General features: G+C 43.8%; 1 protein-coding gene across 1 annotated transcript in view; it reads right to left on the bottom strand.

The window, feature by feature from the left end:
- Nucleotides 1–16,919, bottom strand: part of HDGFL3 (HDGF like 3) — a 37,741-nt gene extending 20,822 nt beyond the window's left edge. Inside the window, exon 1 of the mRNA XM_075714303.1 lies at nt 16,836–16,919. Within this exon, the coding sequence (XP_075570418.1) occupies nt 16,836–16,919 (84 nt within the window). The remainder of the gene's footprint in view (nt 1–16,835) is intronic.
- Nucleotides 16,920–24,203: the final 7,284 nt, after the last annotated feature.

Here is a 24,203-nt window from a genome sequence, read left to right as displayed (position 1 = left end):
TCAGCCCCTTTACATCCCTAATTAGCAGCATATTTTTAAGACAGAAAGTTGAAATACACTTTCTGCAGAGCAGCTTTAATCTTCAGTATGAAAATGGGGCCAAAGCTGTGTGACTGGTATCTCTATGCATGGCTTTGTAGATAACAGATCTATTAATGTGACTGAAGTCCTCCGTGAGCGTTCATGGCTGGTGGACAGAAGACTGTCAGAGGAGGAGACTCGGGGGATACAAAGACTAGTCCTATCTCTGCCACTGGCCTCTGGGATGACCTTGGCCACATCACTGCCTCTCCTTCGGTCTCACTTTTACAAATGGGGCCTATGGTACTGTTCTCCGTATAAAGCACTTGAGGTCCACTGCTAAAATGCTAGGTATTACTAATAACAAATATTTCCAGCTCTGTCAGAGGAGGATTTCAGGTTACCAAACTGTGATCCTCCCAGTGAGCTCACCCCAAAGTTAGACTGCTGCAAAAATGCTCCATTTTCTCCAAATGAAGTGTTTCCCTGCCACTGTGAATGAAGCAATGGTGCTACCCCTAGGATTTCTTTTTCCCAGTCTGCTCCCTAAGGAAAGGAAAGGATGTGATCACACTATTTCCAGTCCGACTCTTACCTGCAATAATTCAGGGACACATCAGACAATTTTGCCAAACCAGACGAAAGGAGAAAGGCCACAGAGGTATTAAGTTTCCCCATGTTTTGTGATAAATAGGCTGTCCATCAGAAGATGGACAGAAAAATGGTCCATATGCTGAGAGACAGCTTGCAATGCAGGCTCAACCAAAACATCAGACAACAGGGAATCCACATAAAGGCAAGCCAGAGAAAAATAAACTTCTTAAGTTTCACTGCTCACAAAATTACTTTTTATCTGTGGATAGGTGGGGAGAGGTTGTTCATTTTCAACAAATATTGCCAGCTGAGGCATTTTGTGTTTACTTTTCTTCCCTTTAAGCATAGTGAAGCTTGATTCTCCTTTGTCCAAATTATTCCTCAGATATCAAAATATTGTGTAATGTACATCCACCTGAGCAAACCATAGTGAGCCCACTGACACCAAATGAAAGCAGGTTCCGATGACAAAATCCTACTTTGTCATCTTACTACAAATATTTTTGTCTTGAAATACAGAAGTGTACAAGAAATGCAGGTACAAAAATGTGTTTGGAAGACATACAGCAAATAAAAACTACTTAATCAGTCAAGACATCAACAAACAAGGGACTGCACATTCACAAACACCGTACTTCTCTCCTGCCACTCTCTTCCCATAAGCCAAAGGGACATGAAAAGTCATACCATCTTCCTCCCCAAAGTGCTCAGGCAAACACCTTCCATATCACATCTGCTAGAAAGAATGGATGAATAAGAACTCACTAGACTGAGGAATATTTTTTGGCCTTCCAGTATTTACACTAGAATTTTACTATTTCATTGATTTTGTTTGGTTTTAAGGAAAAATGTTATATTCATGAGAGAGGATTTTTTGGCCAGTCAACTTGATCAAAACCTTTTCAATCAGATGCAGCCTGCCTAGAGCATTGACATTTGGTCAAATATACACAACCAAATTCCATACTCGAGGCTCATCTGTTCCACATATCCAAAGCTGCATATTCCACTGTTCAAGTTATTAAAAGAAGTGTTGCTAGTCCTTATACTCATATTGGTACACTTAAAGCCAAAAGGTAAGCAAATTTCTGGAAAATTGCAGTCTCCTAGACTTGGCTGGCTTAATTTACTATTTCTTTTCCAATGTAATTTACTTCCCCAAAAAGTCAGTTAAAAAAATTGGATTGGCACAACATTTCCAGGCTGAAGAATCCCGAGCGTCCCTGTGCAATATTTGGTCCAGCTTCCCACAAAGTACACAAAACCCTGTTGACACTACAGCTTGCAGCTAAAATTGTTTTGAGTAAGGAAATGTGATCGATGGAGACTGCAGGTCCCAGAATACGAGCCTCCAGTCTGCGTCGGGGTGAGCACAAACATGCTAGAGACAAAGAAGGGAACAATCTGCTTCACTTGCTGCAGCCCGCAGGCTTCTGCTAGGGAGGATTGAAGCTTGACACTCTGGAGGTTGCAACTATCATCTGGGCCTTTGGGTACAGAAAACCTTCCTGTTTGTCTCCTCCGTGACCTGCTTTGTTACCGTCAGCTGCAGCTAAGTTGTATAGTAACAGGGGACTGAAACACTCCTTGTCACTGAACTGTGCCTGCATAAAAAAAATGCTTACTGTTACATGGGAAAAGAACACAAAATCTTTGTCCCTTAAAAGCACAGAACATTTTTAGTGTCCTGCAACCCTCTGAGGTTTGGGTGCAGCAGTAGAGATGAGATTACATGAGTGTCCTGACCAGTCTTCAGAGGGAATGGAGACACAGCTAAGCATCTATTTGTCTTCATTACGTTGCGCTCTGTGGACCCACAGACCATAAAGGCTTAAATACCTGAGTATTAGTGTTCACACCAGAATATCTATCTGCAGGATTTAAGCAACTGCTTCAAAACATAAACTTCTGTTTCACAGTACCTTAAACTAATTTGCCTATCACCTACCCACCTTTTTGCAGGCACAGGCAGCCTGCACCAGCTGAGCTGCATACACAGAGCAGAAGCCGCACGAACAGGTACCGTCTGCAGGCAGTGGCTGCGGTGGAGGTCCCTGAACAGACACTACACCCTGGCGCTGAGGGCTGCAGAAGCACAGGCAGGCTCAGAGCACCAAATCATGGCACTTACGGTGCTCACGTGAAGATGGTGGGCTGGGAGTCTTTGGCAGGGGTGAGGCCTCAGTATTGATTTTGGGGCTGTGGCATAAGTACAATCACCAAGCATCACCGGCACACAGGCCAACTATTTTGTTGTGATGCAAATAACATGTACAACAACACGTATGTGATCTGGGGGGAATGAGAAACAATGGAATCTAATCGCAAAGCCCATGAAATTGAGTGATTTGCAATAATTTTTCATTCACAGGCAGGTTTTCCTGTTTACTCTGCTGACAAACTGCAAACTCATACCTGCAGAAGAGCTCAGTGTCTGTAGAAAGCCTAGGGTCGCTATAAACCTAACAACTGTCTGTAAAGAATTGTTTCCATTACTCCCGCAGCCTTAGCCACCACCTATGGTACAAAACAACCAGTTAAACTGGCAGACTGTTTTGCTAAGATGGAACTTTTGCCTGTGTCGACTGGGTCACTAAAACTATGGAATGAAAAGAGATTCATGGAGTCACAGTGGTCTCTGTGCAGCACTCAGAACCAACTTTGGTATTTTTACTGGGTTTGCTTTCCATCTCTGCTCACATTTCCAGGAGCTGTCATTACAGTGTCAAATACCTTCTTTGCATAGTCCCTCAGTCTAGGCTAAACTCTTAGGAATTTTAATCTGTCTGCCTAAAGAGAGTCAGGAACGAGTTTTTCCAAGCCAAGTCATGCTCCTCCCCACCTGCCTGTTTTTCTGTTTCCAAAACCTCAGAATGAGTTTTCATTTAGTTTTGACCAAAAATGTAATGTTGCTTAAATTTACTAGATAGTTCCTAAAAGATTAACAAGCTTATTTATCAAAATGAACATTTTCCTAAAAAAAAACCCCAAACCAAAACCAAAACAAACCCTCAAGCAGCAGCTTACAGGAATGAAACTACATGAAAACATTCAAAGCACTGCATTATGTACACGCAGATCTATGAATTTAAATCCTAATAAGCCATGTTAGAAAAAAATTACTCGAAATAAAAAAACCATGAAAGACAAAAAGATGTATTTTTAGAGCTGCAAGTGGCATTAATGTCAGAGACAAGTTGAATACATCAATATGGTAGTGACCAGACTTGTAGTGTGGCATGCCCGTTATTCTAAAAAAGATAGTCTACATCACAAACACTGATTATGAGTTTTAAGCATATGAGTACTCTCTTTTAATTTACATGGATTAATCATGGGCTTGAAGTTGCCTACATGTTTATATACTTGTAGGATTAAGAGTGAGTTACTTTATAACATCCTTTCTTTCTATCCAGTAAGTTAACTTGAATTTGTGTATGAGGTACGTGTAAGCATTTTGTGTTGCTTTCAAATAACCTCTTAACTTCTGAGTACATGTTTCCATGAACACGAGTTATCTACAAAACCTAGTGACTCAGCTGCAGTTACATTACCAAAGTCACAAAGTTTACTCCACAATCTGCTTTCTTCCAAAAGTCTCTGATTTTCTCTAACTTTCCTTCTCCAAACAACAGCAAGGGCTTCTGGCCATCGCTCGCTCTCATTTCTATATCGGACTTGCAGGGGTAATCAGAAGATTAATTTTAAAGGAATTATGATTTTAAAAGGATACAGGCTGTCAAGGGACAAATTATACATGTAGAACTGTAATAGCTGTTTTCCCGCATACATTAATATTAAATTTTTAAAACACTCTTTACCTCTGAATCAGGAATGGTATCCATACTAAGCATGGGAGCTTAGCACTCTCCCTTGGTAGCTCAGTAAAAAAATATGTTCTAAATTAGGCTACCATTTTGTTTTAAAAAGCAGCTGTAAAGAAACAGCATATTATTCTGACTTGTATTGTGCAAATAACTGGGAAAAGGTAATTACACATAGAAGAGAGCTTGGTTAGTGAGACACAAATCTGGAACTAGGAAGGACATTAGGGAACGCTGCACACACAAATTTATCCTGGGATCCAGATACAGTTTACATACACCTCATACAAATCACAAAATCCAACCAAAAGCCTTTCAGTCAGTATTAAAAATTTTAATTCTAAGTGTCACTTGCCTTTATTTTTTAACACACCTGTGATGACACATGATGTGTCCAAACCATGCACCACAGTCAAAGAGTTTTAGCTCACACTGCTTTTAATCCTCAAGATCCCCAATTCAGTCTCACATGTAGCATTCATGATGGCAGTCCTTTTCAATAAATCTGCCTTGGAGACAACCCTGACACCCCTGTTATTATACCAGGTCAACTGTATTGCTGACATTTGACAAACAAGTAAATTAACACCTTCATCTAGCAGCAAATGTTTCAGAAAAAGTATAAGCTTCTCATTAAAAAATTGTTCCCCTTGCTCTCACATCTGCTAAAGAAGCTGGTGTTTCTTCTTAACATATTGCCACTAAAATCTTTATTATTATGGGCTTCTAGAAACTTAACAGCTAGAGGCTTGATCCTGCAAGCACAGCTGGGCATACAGTTTGGCAGCCATTGTCTTTGTAAGATCAGATCCCATCCAGCACAATAACATGGCAATTATATACGCAGGTGAATCTATTCATTTGTAAGGCAGGAGATGGCATAAAACATCTTCCAAAAGATAAGGAGAAAACATTCACAGCATTTTAATGCTGAAGAGCCCTGTCTGACAAACGTGTCTTCTCTAATCTGTTTTCATCTTCTAACAAGGAATTCTTGTCATTTTACCAGAAGTACCAATTAAAAAACCTGCTTAGAAAACTGACCCACTCCCTTAACAACAATAAAACCCTCCAAAGCAGAGTCTCTCAAATAAATGCAAAGAAAACAAAATAGAATAAGCTTATTACTGGTAATATATCTTTGCAGAAATTAAAATTCTAATCACAAGGCTTAATAAATTTATGCTACCTTCTTCTAAAAGCTGTGATAGAAATACTGTGACAAAGAAAAATAAAGTTTGCACAAGAGGAAGATTTTGAAAAAGAACTCCTGATAAAAAGCAGCAAAAAGGGGTACCTGAAAATGTGAACATATGTGAGTCGTCACCTGATACAGACACCATACGAAAAGAATTATCTGTTGAGTTTGCTGCACCACTAATATCTTTCAAAAGCCCTGGTATTTGGAGAGGCACTGCAGTAAGGAATGTCATCTTTTATTTTTTTTCTTTTTTAAGATGAACGTCTGCCTCCTCCCTTAGGCTGTGGTCCTACTTTATGTTTCTACAGGCACGGCAGCACACATGTAAGTCGTTTTATTGAAATCAAGGAATCTTTCCGCAGTCAAAACTCGTTCGCTGCCTTTGGGACATGGTCTTTAGAGAGCAAACTAATGGGCCAGGTATCATCTTCCTTCTGCTACTCTGTAACAATCAGGACAGCAAGCCTCCAGCCCTGCAGTGGATGTGCGCAGGGCTACTCCTAGAACACACGACATGCCTGAGTCCGCGCCTGCGGGACGATAATGAAACACACTGGTAATCGTACGCTTGTGCTAAGAACGCAGGAACCTCAATTCTGCAAACACTTCCACATGTGATTAATCCTGAATGAACGCTACCTAGTTGGATTCCAGATAATAGTGTCTGAAGAAATCCTTGCAGAAATACAAATTTACACTGGCTCAGATGGAAACAGTGACATCGGGGCTGAAAACCAACTAGCAACTAAATAGTTTAAGAAAAAGATGACAAAGGATGACACTTCAGTAGGGCAGAGTGCCCGGCATGAGATGCCTTGCTTAGGTGTATTCCTTGCCAGGATCTCCCTCAATTAACACCTTCTTCCGTGTTCTGGAAGAGGCATCTGAGACAGTAAGCTGGGAACCGTTGCAAATATTAAGACAAAGACAGTCTCTTATGCTCGTATGTACGTATGTATAAACATGTAGTCACTCCACTACACCCAGTGGCGGTAAAACCAATACGACAGCTGACTCACAGAGTCCTGGGTCTGTGAGAAATACGAGCTGCAAGTAACCCAAAATTTAGTTTGCAAAAGGAAAAAGCTAACACATCTGGGAAAAAGGATTGGCAATGTAATAGAGAGAAAGCTGGAAGCAGCAATACTACAGGAAGCCAATAGTGGACCACAAGTTACATTTGAACAACCAATGCGCTGCAAAGGTCAAAGCAATATGCAGAAATCCCCATATGCAAACACACATCCTGCCAGAGAGCTGGCAGACAACCCTCACGTGGTGTGACCGCACCCAGGAAAATCATTTCAGCCCTGTGCAGGACATCACTGTACAGGCTGGTAACAAGTTGAAGGAAGCTACAGAAAAATACACATATATATATTTATGCCAACGCACACACCAAAAAGCAATCAATGGGGCCGGAGGGACTGATTTACATACAGTGATGAATAACAAATTACATCCCAAGGAAGGAAGGCCACGCATGGATGGCCTCACTTCCCCTATGGGGTGCAAATCATGCCCCTCCGTGCCTGCTGGCTCTGGAGCCCCCCTCAGCGGTTGCGCTTGGGTGGTCTCCGCAAGAGCAGCAGGAAAGAGAAAGGCAAAACTCGAGAGAGGGAAGGACACAAACCTCCTTTTGAGGCACAGTCCTCTGCTTTCTGGCATCATCTTATGCTGTTTTGTCAGGATGGCCAACCTATGGCACATGCTAGTCTAAACGCCACTCAACCAGGGCTCTCCTCCCTTCCCCCTCACCCCACAGCTGCTGCAACGGGACAACTACATGCCACAGAAAAGGTGAACCGTAAGTGCCCTGCATGTAAAGTTTTCCCAAAGGATATGTGGAGGAGGAGCTGGAGGAACTGCCTCCTAGTTACCAAACAATAGGTTAGGGACTAGGGTAACAGCCAGGAACAGAAAGCTAGATCCTTGTTTTCCTCAAATGGAGGAGTCTCCAGCTGAGGAAGATACCCCGTCCTCCAGGAATTAAAAGAAGGGGTTCACAGTATCCCCGTCATGGAGGCTTGAACACTGTGAAACGTAAGATTTGTGGAGCTGAAGAAAAACTAGCAAAAAAGAGCTGCTTGCATCCAATGACCTTCTACGCAAAACACATAAACATACCAAGGGAAGGACAGTAACTCCAGAATTGTTCTTTGAACTATAGCATTTGCTCCTCTATCTGTACTTTCCTGCTTCTCCCACCTGGATTGCATCTCCAGACTGATGCTACAGCTCTCTGTAAGGTCACTCCCTATGTTGTTATTAAGTTTCAATATGTACTTATATTTAGTACATTTAGCAATCCAGTCTGATATGGGATTGATTCCCAGAAATGGTTTGCATTATTGTGCAATTGTGTCTCGAGCTCTCCCAGACTTAAAGTTTCTTCTATTCATTGCCTCAGCGTGGTTTTACTTTTGTGTTACAAGTAGCTTCACAGGTAGGTGCTTTCCAAGCCCAAGGAGTACGAAGTTACTGACTTTAAAGGCTGACACACTGTTTCCTAGTTGACATCGGTGACACCACAGTGATACCTTTCAGGTCCCTACAGTTTGGAATTCTTTCCTTCCTCCCCAGCCCTCCTTTGCTGTATGTAGGACAATTTATTAACTGATGGGCTTAAAGAAATTCTTTGGTCTATGATATTCCTTGCCCTGTTTTTCTTCTTTTGTTACATGATGTCTTCTATTCAAGAAGCCAAACTAGAGCTGGCAAACAGCCTCTCTCTAGGTTTTTTACACGTTGCTGCAAGGCAAAATAAACAGTTGTTTCCAGTTTGCATTTTCAGGGCTACAGATGTATGCTAATTATCCTTTCAGTCTGCTAATGGAAAACTGAAAGAGATTTAAATGTACTTTTCTAAGGCAGAGACCAAAGTCTATGGACACCTGTCCCTTCTAACTTTGGGCTACCCAGAGCACAGTACAATGTCATCCCCTCCCTTTACGTTGACTCTGAAGGTATTTTCAGATTTCAGCAGGGCTTTACAAAAGGCCAGGAGACAGAGATTAAATACTTCTGAAATTCAAGAACGTTATGTGGTTTTTTGGAGCAGCAGTGATGCCAAGGATAATATTTGGGTTGACCTGAGACCGTTTGAAGGATGGGGAACTTCGGAACAGGACAATAGAAACTACATTATAACATGGAAAGTTCATTGTTTTGTTAAGATGCTGTAGTATTTACTCAAATTTCTTACCTTCCTTCTGTTTTCTAGGACAAAAAATTAATATAAAACAACAACAACAAAAAACCCCACCAAAGCCAGGTCTCATATGTCCTTTAGGTAGAAGTAAGTATTATCAAGACTGTCGTGTCAAATAGTCTGAGTAGAAGAAAGGAAAACTGGAAATGAATCTGCAGTTTATTTCCAATTTCTGTATCAAGTTTAGAACTGGCTGTTACACAAATGAATGAAACGATCTCAGATGTGCAAAGCCAGTAACGCAGAAACCTTCCCAAGAGGAGGAAGCAAAGATCTGTTTCCTTCTTTAAGTCTTAGAAGCTTTACCTCATGATACTCACTTGTTTGCCAAATACATCTTGGAATCTTTCAAATAACTGTTTATTCTAGTTGCTCCTACTGTGCTTCAGCCAAACTACTGGGCCCTTCTCTGTTGATGCTGCCTCTGCTGGAGTCCAGAGTCAAGTGATGTGCTACCATGGCAATGTGCTACACCTATGTTTTAACCATCTATCTTTTCTACTGGGGTGTGTATATCTATGCACAGAATAGGTATGTGTATACGCACACGTGTCCATGGTATGTAGAGATCAGAGATACAGAGGACACAGGGGGAAGACTTGAAAAGTACAAAGGTACCTAAAGATACAGTGAAGTACTGATGTTCAGCTAATTCCTAACACCTTTAAAAAGCTGGCTCCACAACTTCTTCCTGCCTGCTCCACACAGGCTACTTTCCAGTGTTTGTTGCTATATTTATCACACGAATTACAGTATTACTAAGAGGCCTCAGGCAGACTCATTCTCCCTTATGCCTCTCAAGCATACAGTGGAAAAGGTCTTTACTGCTCAAACAACACCATTTCAAATGGTTAAAATGTCCAAGCTCTCTACGTTGTCATCACTTTTCCAGCATTATCAGGAAATCCTTTCATCTATCCACAAATGACAATTGTATATACTTACTGTCAGCAATCACTTGCTTACAAGTTTTTTATTACCCTAAATGCAGGAAGACTTGTTAATGCATTATTATGATGGGGAAATCAGGAAATGAGGAGTTAAGACTGAAAACTCAGCCTTCGTTTTGCTGTCTGTGCTTACAAAAAATTCATTCCAGTTGGGGGTCCTAAAAGGATCTTTACACAACAATAAAAAGTAGAGATCTGTCAATTAACGTATTGGAAACTAACATTTCTCATATCTTTTTGCAGTAAGAACATACAGATTGACTTGACAGGCTACAGACTTCACTGAAAGGGGCACCCTTCCTTCAGACAAAACATATATCCAATGATTTTCATGAGATTAGTTGATGAAAATTATTCAGCGGCTTCAAAATGACAAGGAAAAATATGTAAGAAAAAGCCTGTACAGTATGGGTATGAAAAACTTTAATTGCTTATTGCCTCAAAACTTCTGAGACAACTGTCTTCATTCTGGGTTAGCTTCATTTGGACTTAAAATCACGACACTGCAGGAGAAAATGTATTCATCTATTGTCATTTACACAAAAAGATCAGACTTGCACATTTGGGGCTAGTTATTTAAACTAATTAAAAGAGAGAGAGATTTAAAGAACTAAATTTTAAAGCCGTTTTCCCAGATATCCCTGTCTGTGCTAGCAACAAACATAGAAAATATCTTGGCCCCAATATGATTCGTTTGCCAAACAAGAGCAACTGGAAAGGTTTTACTGCATGGTTCAGCTTTATGTATAAAAATTACTCTGTTTGATGCTCCAATCCTCAGATGAAATCTGTTTTTAAGTCACACTTAAAGCAGAATGCAGGAGCATGGAGAAAGACCATCAGCTGCTGAGGTTCCCCACCTTCCAAACACTACGAGAATTCACACTTCACTCCTTGTTATTTTTGTTTTAGGAAATGAAGGAAACTACTCAATGAGCTGATGAAGTCACTGAAAAGGCACTCACACCTACTCTAAATATGACCAGATATCTGCAAATAAAAGTTTAAATGCTATCTAAGCAACATGTGTCAACCTGGTGCAGAAGGTTTAGGAAGTAAAAAACAGTTCCATAAAGGACTCACTGCCTTAAATACGCTCTTTTCAGATGCACTAGAGCAGAAGTCATGGAAGTGCCACCTGAAGAAGCCATGACTTCACCATTAGATCCTTGGTTAAGACAGACCTTTGCTGTGATCAGCAAATCATGTCTCATCTCAGAAAGGAACAAACAGAGACCCGCCATGAAAAATTGCTTGCAGATCTCCAAGGAGTGATGTATGAGTGAGGTACATAATTAAAGAGGGAGAGAGACAGAAGAAGCTCTGAGTTGGTAAAGGAGAAGTCACAGGAGACTCATATTTAGTAACACAGCAAAAGTGAGGTCATAAAACAGAGCAACCAAAAGGGAAAAAAGGAGAAAAGCACATGGTGAAGGACTGGACAGGTCCCAAATGGCCAAGGAGAAAAGCTCAAAAGACTGCAGACTGGGTTTTGGCAGAAAAACACAGAGAAAGATCTGTTGTCTATTTCTGATGGACCCTTTGAAGTTTTCTGGATCTAATCTGATTTTTGTCTGTCATTCTTTGCCAGAAAAGATAAACCCTGCCAGGGAAAACCTACCTTCCCTTATCCTTATACTAATAACAAAACAAATGGTCTGTTTTAAATATCAAACACTTAAAATGTAGAATCTTTCTTCTATGATGTGTTTGAGAATTTGATTCTTCCAAGCTGTCACACTTGCAATTATAACTGACCAAAGTTGTTCCTGGTTAAGTAGCTTGTATTTCACCAAACTATCTCAGAACATGGGCCTTGGTCCTACACCGAGAGCTTCACCGCAGTCAACCCACTAGTTCCATCCATACTTCACTGGACTGGAAGAGAGAGGTTTACTTAGTAAAATGCCTGCATATGGGTGTCCAAGCTATGTATTTTTTATTTTTTTTTACTGATAGTGAAAGTCTTCTGGAATTCTGTCATTCTGTAGTAGTAATTCCTTTTAATAGTCTCTAACATTATATTACACTATAATATTATAGTGTTATTAGCCTTATCTTTTTAGGTTCTAGCCCAACAAAGTCTTTAAGCATAAGCTTACCTTTAAGCCCTTCCCTTGGATTACTTTAGTTCATACTTTAAGGTGCCTTACTTTCATGCCTTGCTGGATGGGGGACATAGTCAACAATACTGAAAAAACGCACTCAGCTAAAAATTATCATGTAATCCTTACATTTATGATGCTCAGCCTGCCACAGACACTAGTTCCCATTAAAATGACAGCATTTACTATGTATTACTCTAAGAAATATACTGAAAATTTCACACCCATTTGCAACTCTAATACATTAAAGTGCCCCAAATACCATTTTGCCATTGCAGATGCTTTTTAATAGTGACATTCACATATGAGGATTGTCAGCTAACTAGCAAATCTGGAGTTCAAGTAGGTGTTAATTCAGAGTAGCAACAAAGGACCTGGACAAGACAAACAGGAGTCCAGAAAATAGGAAATTCACCTTCACAAGACAATAAATACACCTTTGTAATAGTTAGTGTGACACTGTCACTTTGAAGGGTGCATTCTCCTCCCAGCACAAAATGTTCTAAACAGCTCTAAACATCCATGTGTTTTACACTAAAATACACTGTCTTACCTGCTTGGATCTCTTTTGTATTGTCCCAAATCAACTTTACCATCCCTCCACAAGCTGCTTGTATTTACTCAAATAAGGTCTTGTCTCCCCAGCTGTATGATCCTAGATTTCTGTTCAATAATGGCATCAGCCATTTACTTGGGCACGGTCTTATTTTATTGAGGTCATTCCAGACTTTTTCCTCAGCTCTCTACAGTTGCATTAACAGCTTCCTTCCTATTTTTAAATCAGCAGCTAATTTCAGCAACAAAGTGCTTATTGTTTCTTCAGGGTCACTCATAAAACAAACACCATTATTGATCTTTCTGAATCTACCACTAGTTTTTCCGTTTTATCTCATCTGAGTGACTATTCAAGGGGCAATTTCTCAATAAACCAGGACATCTATCCTAGATAAACTAGGGTATCTGAAGAAAGAGATTTTTCTGTCTGTGTGTGCTAATACAGCTCCTATCACGGCAGTACCCAAGCAACTCATAAATGTTAGTGATTTTGTCTCCAGAACACCTTTTTAAAGGGAAAAGTGTTGTCAACTGTCTTTTACAAACAGGGAACTAAGACACAGTGCTTCAAAGGCAAAGACCACTCATGAAATGTAGAATGAATTGAAACCTTATTTCCTATATTTTAACCACTACAGCATCTTCCCTCTATTTTTGCATGCACCCTGGATACACAATTGCTTATTTGTTGGATTACAGCAACTGATGACCTGGCCAGTTGGTATTTATTCTGCATTTTTGATGAGCATCTCAAGACAACTGACATCACAGGCTAACATACAGTGTTAAACCAAACTCCTGCCAGTATTTTACCTACTGTTATTAATTAAGTTTCAATACAATTCTTGGGGCCTAAACCCTAAACTTATTCACTGTCCTCCAGTTAAGCTAAAGGAAATTTTGGCTTTGCCCAAGAAAACGCAATACCAAAATGCAAAGCAGCCCTTCCAGGTAGTAAGACCTAAGTGATGTCTTTCAGACACCAAGTATCTAAAAGCATCTTTTGAAGAGAGTGGTTTCATTCACCAATTCTATTTTAACAGGGTATGTAAAGATAAGATTTACTGGTCCTTGCCATTTTGGCTAAGTGTGGCAAGTTTGGTCCTTTTCAAATTGATTCTACACCAATCCACAAAGAAACTTTAAAAGCAGTTTGACTGCTATAAGGCACCATCAGTTAGTTATTAGACAAAATTTTTCAATGGTCCCTGGGCGAAACATCACTATCTGGCCACTTTCTTCAACGTTTCTCTCTTTACTCACAGTGATGAAAGTCAGGCTTGCCAGTCTTGTTCTTGCTGATCGCTAGATCAACATACCTCCAAAGAGAGGGGGTAGAAAGCTAATGATCTAGGACTAGAGATTGCTGCCTACGCTGGCTATGTCTGCAGTGTTGTGCCACATGGAGCTGGCTGAGCCCACAAGCATTACACCTAATGAGAGACAAGAGTAATGGAGCTAGGTACAGATCTGCACTACAGCAGCTGGACTGCTTCTGGGATCCGAGTTTGATTTTATGTACGACACTACCCATGCACACAAAAATACACGGTTGCTTCTGAGCCAGGTGAGTTACATCCGGGCGTTTGACTAAAGGGTAGGCAGAATCCCTCTGTCCTGCTTTAACACTTCTCAGGTTTATTAAACACAGTTTAAGAAGTTTGTCCCTAGACAAGAAATTCATGCCAAAGGTCTCAGAGATGCAGAACACATTTGGTAGGGGCAATAACACTGCCAGTTAAATGTATTGTTACTCATATTATTCAGCTAGTATATTAGCATGAAATACGTAAGATTTTCCATGAGAATACAAAGATCAAACACGCTAATTGCATAATGAATAAAGAAGTAGGTAGCAAACACTCAAGGATCTGGAAACAAGTGAATCCCCTGGATAAAAGGCATTCAGCTAACCAGAGTACCTGAGCTGCATCAACTCAAATACTTCTTTTCTTCTTATTTGTATATAATAATGTTTTCTGGGAAACAAAATAAAGACTAGTGTCCTCCTTAGGTTTTTCCTTCGCTTAAGGAAGTGTGCATCAGGCAAAACTTTTCAACCAAGATGAAGAAAAGCCCTAGTAAAGATGATATGAACTGTACTTTTCACGAGCAATACGTTAGGTTCAGGCAGACATCAGCCTGATCTAACACAAATTTGTATGTAACTGCATCACGTCTTACAGGAGCACGCTCTGTGCCTCTTGACACTCAGGTGAACTAAAGCCCAGCACTAATGCTCCCCTAGCCTGACTCCTCTCTTCCTACCCGATGGTAGACTCTGGGCTCTCTACAGTTTCTACCCCCGCTTGCTAAGTCACGTTAAAACCAGAGACTGCTTTGTCTGCACTTGAACTTTACATCCTGTTAGTTTGCACAAAGGAAGTAAGTTATGTTAACAGCACACCTATTTTTTCCTAGCAAAGATGTACTCTGTTGGATATTATTGCCATTCAGATACCTATTTAGACACCCAGTCAAAGGCTATGACCAGCTGCATAGCATATAATGATTTTTTTAAAGGGAGGAAAACGCCATTAAAACAAAAGGCCCTGTTCTGCTTCTGGGTAAACAAATGGAGTTTTACAAAGGCTCAAAAAGGAAAGGGATTAACATGCTTCAATGTGGTAGTGGTCTCCACTGTTCACATTAAAATTTTCACAGTAAATTAAACCATGACAGAGGTAGGAAAGAAGTCAATTTTCAGCAGATCATGCTGTTCTGCTGACATAAATTGCCATTTTTTAGGTAGTATATCCACCAACCTGTATAATGATAGAACAACAAAACCGCAACCCAGTGTTGATTAAGTTCAGCCTTTTGCATGCTACTTTTAGCCTGGTCTGCCAAAATAATTGAATGCACCACCTTATTTACATGCTTCTAGATATTTAGCACCCTCTCACTATTCTTCCTTCACCAGCCTCTGCTTAAGCCTCTGGTGTTGGCTTTTTCTCCTTGTACGGTGTCTGCTGTTCAACAGCACTTCTCCTGCCTCCTCAGTTCTACTCGGGACACCTTTTGATTCACTTTCCACCACTGACACCCATCCTTTTCCTGGGCTCTCTTGTCAAGGGTAATGCCAAATGTCAGTGCATCTTTATCCTGCCCATCTATGTTTTCCTGCACGTTGCATACAGCACTTGGTTATCTTCAGGCTCTTTACAAAGACCAGCAACTTCCCTTGACTAGAAAATGATGGCATGAAGTGCTACCCAATCGTCCTAGTAAGGCTGGAGAAGACAAGGAAATACAGACTCACTGGTTGATGCCCGCCAATGAGTTCACACAACACGCGTTACACAGTGGGTTTACACAACAGTGACCAAAAGGCAGGGAAGGGACAGGCTGTGTAAGCGTGCCACGGTACCAGACCTCCCCCGGAGAAAGCTCTGCTCTGCGTTACTGTAGAGGCATCAAAAATGGATGTTGAAATACAATGGGGCGCTTATCTAACTGCCAAATGCCCACGATGCCTTTCCACCTCAGTTATATCACGGCGGCGTAAAACAAAAAAATGACAAAGGACTATGAAAGAAAGTCAACACGGTGAAAGACAAAATAGAGCGGGAGGCCCGACACCCAAAACGCCCGCGCACGGAGGGGTGGCAGCCGAGCGGCAGGGATGCCAGCACCCCGCACGGACACCGCCACACCTCCGAGCCAGGCCCTGCCTCACCTCACCCAACCTCCCCGCGCCCAGGCACGGCTCCCGCTCCCACCGGCGCCCTCCCCGCCGGGCTCCCCGGGCACCCGCCGCCCCGGGGACAGCCGCAGCCCGGCGCCTCGGCCCCGGCCCCCTGCGGCCACCAGGCCTCGCCCCAGCCCCGCACGCCGCCTCCAGGCCCGGCCCTGCCCCAGGCCGTGCCCCTTCCCCACACGCATCCCCAGGCCCGGCCCGAGGCCTTGTCCCCCGCCCGGGCCCTGGGCCGCGGCGGGCCCGGGGGAGGCGGCCGCCCTGCGCTGCCCCAGGCGCCGGCCGCGGCGGAGGTGGGGGCCGCTCTGCCCCGCGGGGCAGCCGGGGGGCCGGGGCGAGGGAGGGCGTGTAACAAACAGCACCGTTGTCATGCGGGCAGGGCTGCCGGCTCCCCGCGCCTCCTCCCCGCGATAACAACCCAGGTACAGCCCGCGCTCGCCCCCCTCCCTCCCTCCTCCTCCTCCTCCTCCTCCTCCTCCTCCTCCCGGGGGGCCGGGGAGAAATCTGCGGATCAAAGAAAAGATGCACAATAATAACGGGGTGGGCGCGCACCGCGGCCCCCCGTCCGGCGGGGCCGGGGCCGGGGCCTCCGGCGGAGGCTCGCCGCGGCCCGGCGTGGAGGGCGAGGGGGGCGGCGGCGCGGGGCCGGGGCCGGGCGCCCCCGCCGCGGTACTCACCCGGGCCGGCCAGTGCGGGTACCCCTTCATTTTGGCGAACACCAGGTCTCCAGCCTTGTATTCTCGGGGCCGCGGACGAGCCATCGGGAGCCGCCGCGGGAGCTGCCGTGTGTCCCCCCGCCCTCCCACACCCCCCGCCCCGCACACGCCGCCCCGGGGGCAGCCGGGCGAGCCCCCGCGGGGTGCGATGCGCCCGGGCGCGGGGCGCAGCCGGGAGCGGGGCCGGGCCGCGGGCAATCCCCGATCTCTCTGGCGGCGGCGGCGGCGGCAGGAGGCGGTGGGGTGTGTGTGTGAGTGTGTGTGTGTGTGTCTGGGTGTGTGTGAGTGTGTACGCGGGGGAGGGGGAGGCCTTGGACACAACCCCAGCAGCCCCCGGTACCAGGGAGCCGGCTGGCGGCGGGGCGCCTGGCCGGGCGGGGGCGGCCGGGGAGCCCTCACCCCGCGGCGGCGGGCGGGCGCGGCGCTGCCCGCGGCCCCCCCGTGCGAGCTGGCTACGCCGCCCGCGCCGCCCGCTCCATCCCCGCCGCAGCCGCCGCGGCCCCGGGAATATGGAGCCGTCTCCTCCGAATTACTCCTCGGGCAGCGACCGAAAACAGGATCTTCTTATCCCCCCCGCCCGCGCCTCCCCCCGCGCTTTCCCGTCCTGTTATTTTCTAGGTACACAGATCGGTTTCTATGAAAATAGGAGAGCAGAGAGCGGCTCCAGTCCCTCCCGGCCCTTCCTTCCCAGCTGAAGCATGACATGGTTCTTTATGCGCGCCCGACATGGAGGCTGGGCGACGAGGAGCCGGCTCAGCCCGGCTGAATTTTGCAGCAGGGTCCCCGAGTTCCCCTGGCCGGAGGCTCCCAGCCCTTGGGCCTGGAGGGTGCCCTGTCCTGTCCCCCCCCCCCTTGTCAGGGAGGCCCAGGCCCCTGCGTGGATCAGCTCCCTGAGGTGCCTCGGCCCCCCCAGTGCCAGCGGCACCCACCCTGTCATCAGGCCTGCTCTGCACCAGGGCTGCCCCGGCCCTCCCCGTGTGGCCAACACCCAGCCCCAAGCAGGCCTCAGGCTGAAGGCCTGGCTCCAAGGCGCAGGGTTTTCCCAAATTCTGTACCCAGCCTCTTCCCCACCGCCAACCCCTCCACCTTCCCTCTCAGCCTAAAACTCAAAAAACCCCCACAGCCACAAAGATCTGGACCTGGCATCTGCCTAAATGCGCAACAAGGGCTTCCCCTCAGAGGGCGTTCGGGACCCAGCTCTTGCCAGGTGATGCCGGTTTTTACAGACATGCTCCTCTGTGGAAGGGAAGCACTGGGAGCTCACAAATCCACACCCCAGATATTGCTTGTTTCACCATATTGTTGCCACTTAAGTTGTAATGTTCAGAAACCAATTATTATTGACATTTCTTATACCAGAGTATTGTCTACAGGAGCAAAACTAGGAAGGCACCTGCAAGCTGGGCTACAAGCACAAAAGTTTAGAAAAGATTTTTTTGCAGGTTTGGCTGAGACTGTACCAGTGGGCTCCCCGACCATTCCCACATGCAAGACGGCAACTATCCCCTTTGGGTTTTGGGAGACAGCTCCGGCTGTGTGCTTCTCTGAGTCCCAAGGAAAGCACCTGGCTGCAGGCAGTTCCTGCTGGCGCAGAAGGAAATAGATGGCTGAAGGCCGAAGGGTCACATTTCTGGGAGTAGGTGGACCATAGAGAGCGCTACCAGTCTGTAAGGGCCCGTAACGGCAGAGAAAGAGGAGAAAGATGCCTCTTCTAGCACCTGTTCCTGGGCTGGAACAGGACCAAGAAGACTTACTGTTTATGGTGTCCCCAGATGTGGCTGTCGTACCCAAACGCTGCTGTTGGGAGTACATGAGTCAATAAAGTTTGTCACTCTGTGTCATAAAATAGGATAAGGACTTCTCTGCTGGGGGAAGCACTGCTGTAAAATCATTAGCTCAGGTATCAGTAGCAGACTAACAATGGGGAAAAAAAAAAAAACACAAACCAAGAAGCTGGATAAACATTCAGATGATCAGCCTGCACTGTCCTCAATGCTGTTTTCTGTTCCTGAAGTACCGAGATCAGTGATAGGGTTGCCAACGCAGCCACCTTCAGTATAGACATGTGGCTAAACAGCTCACTTTCACTTTCACATCAGAGAGGATTTTGCATCCTTTTAAATTGATACCTCATTTCAGTTTAAATTCCTTTCAGAAAAATGTAATATAAAATCTCTGAGTACAGGAGCTGTGGACTCTGATCCGAGTCTGTCCAAAATAATCCTGTGTGTTGTGTCTTACCTCCCATACCTCTATTATCTCCCCAAACCAGCCTTATCTCCAGAATACTTACTAGAGAGGTGGAGCTGCTTTTTTTTTTAAATGCATTATTTGCTTTTCATCTCAGATATTAGTAGCTCTTTCTAGTAATTGATTTAGCGACCTTAAATCAGAAGGGAGCAGGATGTACACCAATTTCTTCCAAAAGGAAACTGTACACATAATATACGCATCCGTGTAACAATGTATTGCTAATGTCAGAATAGCAAAATTCAAAGTGACTAGATACTGAACTGAAACATCTCTTTGGAATGTCCAGTTTTTTACTTCCTTTTGTCCCAGCATTGGTGTCTGCAGAGGATGCAGTGAATGAATAATGTTTCTAGTCTGCAGTGAAGATAATCACATACTAGAGCTCCACAGAAAACTCATCCCATGGACATGCAAGGATGCAGCTCTCTTTTTCTCTTGTGTATAGGCTGCAAAGAATAAATGAGTTGCCAAGGTAAGAACTCCGCTCAGATTTGACCAGCTGCAAACTCTTAAATACACTTTGCAGACAGTTCCTCCATCAAGCGTGGTTAAGATGCTGGGAAAGGATGGGGAAGAAAAAGCAAACTTCTCTGCTGATAAATGAAAAACCAAATCAAATGTTCCACACATTAACAGCACAGAAAACCACCTCAGCACAAACAGCAAAGGAGTTTCTTAGTGTGTATAACCCCGTCAGCCACTCATCACAGCATACAAAGGCTGAGATCTTCTGCTATGTCACCTGTATTCTGTTCCTTTCTCTTCAGTTACAAAGGGGAGTTCATCTACCCCTTCTACACAGAAGTGGGAAAGAGGAGTGAAGAGAGTTTCTTCCAAACACTTCAAGAGCAGTTTCAGATCATAAGCGTGAATGGAGGGGTGCGGGAGCTTGTGAATATATATGCTATATGTATATAGGCTAGGTCCTAAGTCTACAGAAGTCAACAGCCGAGTCTGCTCTGGGCACAACAGCAGCACATCACAGAGGCAGCAACACCATGTCTTTACTGAGCAAGGGAGACCTACGGCAGGGATGGCGCTCTCCTTCCCCCTAAACTCCCCAAAATGACAAGACCGAGTTCCCTCTCACTTCTCATCCTGCCAGAGCAGAGCAGTATATACAAATACGAGCAGGGGAAGGGAATAAAGGCAGTGGCCCAGCAGGACCATGCAGAGAGGTGGCAGGGCCAGGAGCGTGGTCAGTAGTGAACCCATGAGTCACCCAGGACAGATGGTGTCTGAGGTAACACTTTCGAAGCCACTACCACACTACTGAATTTTGCTTTCCCAGGAATTCCCAGGAAACGTTGTTCTTAAGCTATTGAGAAGCTTTAAGCCTGCCTTGATCATTTCTCCCTTATTCATATGAGGAGAAAAATAGCTACATTCCTAGTTGAAAATTTTCATAGAGAATTCCATTGATTCAAAAGCGCGGATCGATCTTTAAGAAAAGAGCATGTGGACATACAAGGCCTAATTTCAAAAGCACCCTCCCAAGTCATGAATAAATTTTTAAACATATGTAAGTTTTGCATGAAGTACTCATGATCATAGTTTTGCACACATATATTGGACATTTGTATGCGAACTGTCTTGTATATGGACCCCGTTCACGCTGCTACCTTGCACTTGCCGTTTTGGGAGATGCTGCCTATATTGTGCCTGTAGAAGCCACACAGATATTTGCCTCTGAAATTCTGTCCCTGGCCACCTTACAATTTTTGCTTTCCCTGCTCAAATCCCTTCTGACATCAGACTATAAATGCTCTGCAGCATAGCCACTTGTATAACCAAGTTTACTGTAAGATACTGAAATAACGTTACTTCTTTTTACTTAATCTATCCATAGCTGATATAATTTTATTTCCTTCTGCATTTCCTTTTCCTGTATGTAAAAATGTGTCAGCCATGTTTACGATGATTAGTGTTTTGCTTATGTCCACAGTAAGCTAGTGCTTTTCTGTTAAGTATTTTAATGGGAAATTCTTCTGAGTCACAACTGAGCCACTCCCCTGTGCAAGACGTGTCTGAGCGCACTGTCTGCAATACAGAGCTACTTCATGTGAGGCAGAAAGAGGCCATGATGTTATATGTCCATCCCAACATGCACAGAAAGGCACTTACCATGCCCATTAGGATATTCTTAATTACTGGAGATAAGAAGCTCACCAGGGGATCTCAAGCCTTCTCTGTAATAAGCTTAGAAGGGAGAAGGGTGTGTATCAGCTGGAGCATGTTATCTATACTCAGGTGCATGAATCTTCTTATGTTACTGGAGCAATCTCCTAATTATATTAAATTAGACAATCTTTAAGGTGGTTGCTTTGCATGTTGCAGAGGTGTGAACGCGTATCCTAGAGGCAGAGAAGATCGGAGCACTGCAGTTAAAATTAACTTCCTCTCTGGTTGGGAGCCTTCCCCTATTAGCTGGAAAGGTTTGTATGGGGTGGAAATGTTATTAGCAAGTATGCATTGCTGCCATTCCTTGTTCTCTACAGGCGTTTCAACTAAAGCTACAGCAGACAAAAGATGCCTACAGTTAATGCTGCTTAACAATTTCCAATTCAAATCTTTGTTTTCAGTTTCTTGTATATTTTTCATAATTTAACCATTAGAATTTAAATTTTCCATGATGATTGTGTGGCTAAAAATCAGAACTCTTCCGACAATGACAGTAGAAGAAATAACTGTAAAATTACCAAACTGCCAGGTAACTTCTGTTTTCCTAAGAATATCCATAAAAATGTAGCCAAGTTGCAAGACTCTGAAGAGCATTCATAGGCGCTCAATAGAGGTTGGTAAACAAGTCTCAGATGTTCTGTCTGGACTAAACATACTCTAGGCTAAAGTGAATGTGATTCAGCTCATGACTGGAGATGACTGTGGAAGCAAAGCTCATGAGAGGAAAACATGGCTGTCTCCCTACAAGTACCTAGGTGGTATACCAGAGTGGAGTGACTAGACCCGCATGCAGAGAGGACTGGGAAAAGCTGGAAGGGGAACAGGAGGTACAGCCTGGGAAAGGCATGAGAAAAGTCGAAAGGGATTAGGATACAGAGGTGAAAGCAGCCACGAGTATAAGAACACAAAGATTTCAGAATATCTTAGAATACATCAAGAAAATCCACATTATCTAACAAAATTCTGTGGCCCAGTACATCTCATTCTCTGCTGGTAACTTCTCCATGCAAAGACTAATGATCTGTTACTGTGCCGCAAGTTAACTCATCAGCTTATGTGGAAATCTTCACATTGCACTCAAAGGTATTGGACTCTGTGACCTACTAGAGCCTCTAAGAGGTAACCAGCCTGAGATTTTCTATGAGGGGAAAAAGCCAAACCAATCAACCCAGAAACAGATTATTAAAGATTGTATCACAAACCTCTCACGAAGACAGCAGAATTACAGTTGCACTGCAACCTGAGCCCAAGTATTTCCCAACATTTGACTACCTGACTTTGCAACTTCACTGCTCTTTGAATTTTCTCTTGTGGCATGTGAGATGCTTTAGCAGCCATTTGTTGGGAAAAACTGATCAAAATCTAGTACTTCCATTAATATGCAGTAAACATTATCCATGATATGAAGATTATCTTGTTGGACAGAAGTTGCACAGTCTACTTTGCTGTTCCCATAATTTTAAGTGTTTGGTGGAGATGTAATTCATTACAATGAAACTAATGACTTCTCATCTCCATTTGATATACTAATCTATAAAAAGCCTCTTGAAGTGGCCAGGTGAGAAACTCCATCTCTAAAGCTATAAAGCCATAATACCTAGGAAAGAAAACCTGCAACAGACATTTCTCCTCTGGAGAAATATTTTAAATGTGTCATCTAAAGCCTGAGAAATTTATTGGGTGAGAAATATGTTGAGAGTTGACAGGAACAATAAATTTAGTGCCAGATTCATGACACTTACCCCATTGTAGTTTCCCCTCATAAATACTGGACAAAAGGCTTTCTCTCACATGTCCTCTGGTACATTCACCAAAGCGCCTTCTGGAATGTGACTTAATGAATAATTACGTCCTGACATGGACAACAGAACATATTTATTTAAGGAGCTTTGTAACTTCACTTTTGTGTCACCTGAATGACAGTGCCAGAAGCCGTGGAACAGAAAGAAATAATGTGGCTAGCATGCAACCTCTTGAGATTGTGACTATTTTGTACCATAAAACCCCTCTCAGGGGCAGTGGTTTGATGTTGGGATGTACCTATGGCTCTAGAATTCACAGCTCCAGAATGCAAGCTCTGAATCTCATCTGTTGTAATGCAGTGTGATGCATAGGTGTTATCACAGGAAAAACACGGAATTAATTAATAATTTGCTCAGGAGTTTCTTCCTGGATAGCTTGGCATCAACAAGAGTTTAACAGAATCCAAACTGAATGACTGGAATGTCATCCCAACTCTGTTGAAATCAGTAGAAAAACTCTCAGCATTTTTCCCATGATGTCACCTCTCAAGCTTTCTTCAGATCATCCTCCTCTATTCCCATGGTCAACATCACCAAGCTCTCAGTGACTCAAAACTATAAAATGGGTCTTATCTCCTCTTTTACCTAGGCCACATCCAAATGTTACTATCTTTCTTTTTCCATGAGGGTTTTTCTTCTCTGTGAAGGCACTTTTCTCCAGATATCACCACTACACATTCTTTCTTGCCCTCTCCCATCCACATACCCTCTTTCTCCAGTCCATGTGAAGCTGTGCCTTTGAGGATATGGCAATTCTTTATAATCACTTTGCTTTTCTCAAGAGTCACTTGGAAACTTCTGCTTCCTGCCATACCTATGTTATACACATTGGCTTCACTGGACTGAGCATCCTGCTGCTTCTTGGCTGTGGGTTAACCCCAGTAGGCAGCTAAGTCCCACACAGCCACTTGCTCCCCCGCCACAGTGGGATGGGAAAGAGAATCGTAAGCGTAAAAGTGAAAATTTGTGGGTTGAGATACAGACAGTTTAATAAGTAAAGCAAAAGCTGTGTGTGCAAGAAAAGTAAAATAAGGAACTCATTCACCACTTCCCATCAGCAGGCGGATGTTTAGCCATCTCCAGGACAGGAGGG

Source organism: Pelecanus crispus, chromosome 7, assembly GCF_030463565.1.
Source record: "Pelecanus crispus isolate bPelCri1 chromosome 7, bPelCri1.pri, whole genome shotgun sequence".
Taxonomy (NCBI): Eukaryota; Metazoa; Chordata; class Aves; order Pelecaniformes; family Pelecanidae; genus Pelecanus; species Pelecanus crispus.
Note: the sequence above shows the minus strand (reverse complement) of the source record. Positions and strands in the feature narration are given on the sequence as shown.